Source organism: Amphiura filiformis, chromosome 9 (genome assembly GCF_039555335.1).
Source record: "Amphiura filiformis chromosome 9, Afil_fr2py, whole genome shotgun sequence".
NCBI lineage: Eukaryota > Metazoa > Echinodermata > Ophiuroidea > Amphilepidida > Amphiuridae > Amphiura > Amphiura filiformis.
Window position 1 is genome coordinate 1,309,598 of NC_092636.1, and position 6,000 is coordinate 1,315,597.

General features: G+C 38.2%; 1 protein-coding gene across 1 annotated transcript in view; it reads left to right on the forward strand.

Annotated features, from left to right (window-relative positions):
• LOC140160497 (uncharacterized) overlaps positions 1-3,856 on the forward strand; it is a 317,603-nt gene extending 313,747 nt beyond the window's left edge. The window contains 1 exon segment of the mRNA XM_072183731.1: positions 3,076-3,856. Coding sequence (XP_072039832.1) covers positions 3,076-3,736 — 661 coding nt within the window. The 3' untranslated portion in view covers positions 3,737-3,856.
• Positions 3,857-6,000: the final 2,144 nt, after the last annotated feature.

The window sequence follows — 6,000 nt, forward strand, 5'->3', positions numbered from 1 at the left end:
GAAAGAGAATCAGATAAAAGAGAACATGGGAAAGGGATGAAAGAGAAGAGAAAGGGGAGAAAATAGTTGGACATCTGTCCAGGCATGGGGAGCAAGAAAAGGGAAAGAAAGAGAGAGACAAAAAAGAATACGGAAAAGAAGAGAAAAGAAAGAGGATATATAGAGAAGCAAAAAAGTAAATTTGATATAGCTGAGCAGTAGGCCAATATCTACAATGAAACTTATTATTATTTTATAGCCAAGTCAAAGCTATTAAAGCTCATTTCTTGTACAAGTGTCTTTTATGGTCAGAAAAAATATCAAACACAATACTCATTTTCAGGCCTGTAGTCAAAAAAAAGTCTGCCAATTTAGTGCATAAAACTAATACAGTGGTAAAACCAGAAAAAGGTCTGAGACTGAGGCAAAACCCTGAAAATGGCAATGTTTGCCCTAAATGCTGTAATGTTTTTGTTTTCTGAATGGATGGGGGAAGGGCGACAACTCTCTAGTCCGAAGGTTCCCTAGTCTGAAGGCTCCTTAGTCCGAAGGTTCGCTAGTCCGAACACGTAATTTACCATTCGCTAGTCCGAATTCTGAAAAAGGTTTGCTAGTCCAAATATCGGGTTCTCTAGTCTGAGGGTTTGCTAGTCCGAATAATAAATAAGGTTCTCTAGTCCGAATATAGAATAAGGCTTGCCAACCCTAACTCTAAACCCTTAACCCTAACACTAACCCTTATTCTATATTAAGACTAGAGAACCTTCAGATTAACAAACTTAATTTGGTTTTCGGACTAGAAAACCTTCGTCCTTCGGACTAGCGACCCTTCTGTCTAGAGAGAAGTCACAGGGGGAAGGAGGGTCCAAGTTTGGGGGAAATGTTCCTGATCAAGGTATATGATTGGAGGTGATGGGGTCAAGTTTTTTGGGGGGATGGACATGATTAGGTTATCTGATTGGAAGATGGGAGAAAAACAAATTTTGGGGAAAATGCTCATGATCAAAGTATACGATTGGAGGTGATTCTCTGCTTCACTCTATGCACCAGAACTACACACAACAGGGTATATCACCACATGCTACATTATTTTTGAGATTCATACTGCATTACTCAGGCCCATACGCAGGGGGGTGCGGGGGACAAATTTCAGAATTTGCGAGCAGTTTTTATGCCTTTTTGGACAAAAAAAGGTCCACATTTTGTCCACTTTTCACAAAATCGCCCCCCTTGGAAAAAAGTCCACTTTTTTCAAAATCAGCACCCCCCAAATGAAATCCTGCGTACGGGCCTGGCATTACTCAACATAATACACTAGACTTCACTACACCACATGCACACCACACCACACCTCACTACACTACACAACAGCGAGTAATATAAATGTGACCATTAAAAGTAGGTTCAATTGTACTTTTAATGAGGACAAGTTTTCATTCAATTCTATTAAATGACTAAAATCTTTCAATATTATGGGATGGAACCAACCTATCCAAATATAACCAATATTGATTTCTCTGGTTTGGAAACCTTGTGCAAAGTCCCATTTGAACATCTCCCTATAGCTGTATTCACCTATCTGATTCCAAGGGGACATGTCTTGGGGTAGCTCCACATGTAATGGAACATGCCACTTTAACCGCCTGAGTACTACCTGCCCATCTAACATTGCCTCTGATTGGTCAATTACATGATATCTTCACTTTAATCACCAATCAGAATGGAGCTTTGCAAATAATTCACCCCAATTTTTTTGTGTGGTGCAATTATTCTAACAATGTTGCTGATTGGTCCAATTGATAATGAAAACTTCTTTTTGGCTAATAGACAGGTAGTTCTCACGGGGTTAAGAACCATTTGAAAACTCTGCTTCCTTCTCCATCATGATAGGTAATTTTACCAAGCCTTTGTGCCAACTAACCTGAGCTCAAAAAGAAACTTATAATTTTTCTTAAAATCCTGTCCATCAAAATGAACCAAAATTACACAAGGGATTACTTCAATACTCTACTCTAAACACATGTCAGTAACCAAGCAGTTGTCCGACTGACACAACAGCAAAATGCACTGACATGGAACAGTTTCCTGGACCATATTCTCAGCCCAATAATTGGTACCCAGCAAAAGAAATCTGTGCGTAGGTGGAATAATGTGGAACAAGACCTGTTTCTTGAAGAAAATGCATGAAAAGCAGAAAGCAGCCCGTTCCACAATATTCCACTATTTGAAAATTATCACCTGTGTAAGGATCTTGACGCATTCTCACTGAATTTTTGTGCTGGGTGCCAATTATTGGGCTGTGAATTTGGTCCAGAAGCTATTCCATGTCAATGCATTTTGTTGTTGTGTCATTTGGTAACTGCTTGGTTACTGACTTGTGTTTAGAGTAGAGCATTAAAATAATCCCTTGTGTAATTTTGGTTCATTTTGATGGATAGGATTTTAAGATATGACCTTGTGAAATGTTATGAAAAGTTTCTTTTTGAGCTCAGTTTATGATGAACAAATCAACTGTGTTGGGTTTTTACTCAATGGTTGAGTTGTCATAGATGACCCAATGTTTAGCAGGAAATACACAGCATTATTACAGTGTAACAGTATTGCCAACATACCCTACAGTCTTTAAAAAAGGTTCCAAAAGCATCTTTATTTGTCCTCTCTCAGGCAAACCCTTTGCTGGTTCTCAAAAGTGACCATAAAAGGAACTTTTGGTCACTCTGAGGAACGTTTTGGTTTTCTAAATAGGCTGCAGATCTTCTAATGGTTCTCTAACAGGTTATTATATTCCAGGAACCTTTTTTTGGTTTAAGTAGAAACCTTTTGGAACCTTTTTTCTGAGAATGTATGTCCAAATAGTTTAGATACTTGATCTTCAAATAAAACCAATTTCCCCTTCTTGCTATGTATAATAAGCATGCATTTAGCTTTTTTGTAGTTATTATTAGATAAAAAAACATATGTATTATAAGTATAATACTTTAGATACGCAATTTAAAGTAAAAAGCCAGTTCCTCTTTTTGCTATTTAAGCTATTTAAGCATGCATGTTTTGTAGTTATAATTATATGAAATTAAGATTTGTTTTTTTGTTTTCCAGGGACAATGACAAAGGCGGTGAAGCAGACTCCTCGTATGCATTCCTACCAGAAGACATGATCCTGACACCTCCAGTTTCGCCTTCTCCTGATGAGCTTCTGCTCCCGTATTCTTTGCGTGGACACGAACAGCGCCTCTTCAGTTCACCCGATGACATGCAGGCAGCCCGTAGTCATCAGGACGATCCTACATTAAGCCATTCACGGAGTGAAGCAAAAGTCAAAGGAAAATCATCTTCGCTACCTCGTTCGTCACCAAGTTGTCACTTTCCTAGTAGCCCGAAAATTGCGCGTTGTGATGACGACGTTGCAGAAGAACTCAATCGACAAGGTATGCATAGCAGACAGAGTAGTGAGGACGATGATTTAATTTGGATGGAACTCCATCCTCCGAGGGCGCTCTCTCCTAGGCATATACGAGGGTTATCAAATGAGAAGCAAATTTTCACTCCTTCGTCACCGAACTCTCAGCGTAGAATCTCGTCCCCAGTGTCCCCACTTGCTACACGGCCGCCAGAGAGACAGCTTAGTTCACCAGCAACATGTACCGAAGGGGGTTTTCTCTCTCCAAAAGGTGATCAAACTACTTACGCAATGAGATTTACATCTCGGAGTCCACGTTTGGTACGCCGGCGACAGATATGGACACATGCGCTGAAATAGATAGGGACGTGAATTTAACCACTGTGTGGGTGCCAAATGCGGAAACTGGTGATAAAGCGAGCCCAGAGGGTGCTATGGATTCTAGTGGGGACTGGAGCTCATCCAGTCCAACACATTCAAGTATAGTGCCCTCTAGAGTAAATCGTGTGCCAATTGCAGCCATGGAGGATTTGGAGGTAGATTCTGCTAGTGATAAATCACCATCTCCTGAACAAGATAAACAGCGAGAAAAATGGAAGCATAAATGGAAAGCTGTTCAAGAAACAAACCCCATGGATGTTGGGCAAGAGACTTTAGTATGAACCTTGACTACCGTGTTGTGCTGCTGCCGGCCATAACATGAGTATCTTGATATTTGTAATATAAGATATAAATATATATCTAAATTGTATTGGTCATTTTGCAGTCTGTCAAAACAAAAATTGTGCAAATTCTGACAAGCTTGATATTTAAAGAAAAATACCAGGCTTCAATGGTTTCTACATAATTTATACTTTTTTCTGTCATGGGTGCCAAAGTATTGTCCTTGTAAGATAATAATAGTTTCCTATATTAGAAGTGGGAAATATTTTTATAGACACTGATGGAGCAACTACTGACAAATACATGTTTTTTTTTTGCATCCACTGATGAGAATATGAAATAACTAACACAAGGTCTGAGGACTGGTTTACATGCTAACTGTTAACCACATGGGCACTATTGCCTTAATAAGAACTATTTTGATTGGTTAAAAGAGTGGAATATCATGTATTGAGCCAATCAGAGATATGGTAAGAATTATAGCCAGTAGGGCTGAAATCTAAAAGCTTTATTTTGATTGGTTACTCAGATGATGATATCATACAATTAACCAATCAGGGGTACTGTAAGAAAGGCTGTAGTGTCCACAGGGTTAAAATATTGCCTGTTGAATGCAAGACAGTTGTAAGTGATGTGTTATTGTAGTACTAAGGGACTGTGCAATAATAATGAGCCTGGGGAAGGTAAAAATGGGGTGGGGGGGGGTAAGAATTTTGGCAATCCAAAAGGGAAGCAAGCAATTTTGGGTTGGTCTAAAAAGGCTTAGAAAACCAGTGCAGAGATGTTCAAATATGCAAAATGCCCTGCTCGTTATGCTCACATATATGTAGACAATTTTAGGTTTGCAAATTGGGTTCCCAAAAAATTGGTAGATAAAAGGTGGGGAAAGATTATTTCGCAGGCTAAGAGTGGGGCAGAGAAAGACTGTTTTGGCAGGTCAAAAGGGGGTGAAACAATTTTTAGCATACCGCTTGGTCATAATCATTGCACAACCCCTAATGGCCTTTTGGTATTCAGCTGACAAACTATTATTATATGCTAAATACTTAATGTGCCATTTGTGTAACAAAAAAAGTTTTCAGATACAACACTGAGCATTTGCAAGATTTCTTTTAGGATTGTAGTATGCTATCTTATTATGTTTCAACTTGGCATATCAGCTGGCAAATACTTTTTGATGTCACATTGCACAGAAAATGTTCAGCAATCAAAAATGCAGTAACAGTTATTGTATGTAAATGAACAGGTGTGTCATTATCCTTGTGAGAACTTTGATACTTAACCTCGCAGCATAAAGTCATCATAAAAGTTTCTTATGTGTTGCATCTACAAACAGTGGACTACCTGCAGGTATTTTTTGGGAAATTGGAAAATATTGATATGATTTACTCATGTGAAACTAAAAGCGAAAAGCATGTTTCTTTGTATCAACTGATTTTTACAAAGCATGAAAGTGATGAAGTTGCACATGTGTTATAAAGATGGCCATTGCGTTCTTTAGAATATTTTTCTTCTGTACTAATTAATGTTTCTGGAATACCTTTGGTATGCTTCTGGAATATATTTGGTATGAATACCTTTGACCTCTGGAATACCTATGGAATATATTTATGGAATATATTTCTGGAATATATTTGGTATGAATACCTTTGACATATTTCATGAATGAAGGAAAACACATAATAATTGCTTGACTTAGGAAGATTCTGGCTGTGTAGGCTTGAATGAAAGATGGTGAGTGAGTAATGGGCAAGCTGAAACAAGTTAGAATTAGTGTGTTGTTCTGTGATAGATAACAATGATACAAGTAGCATGAGTGAGTAACTTAGGTTGAGTTAGAGTAAGTAAGTGTTTTGTAAATGATATATAAGTTATTAACAAAGTGAGTCATGATTGAGCAACAGATCAAGCGAGTGAGCTATGAATGAAATACTGAGTAATTGTCTGTCTCTGAGTAATAC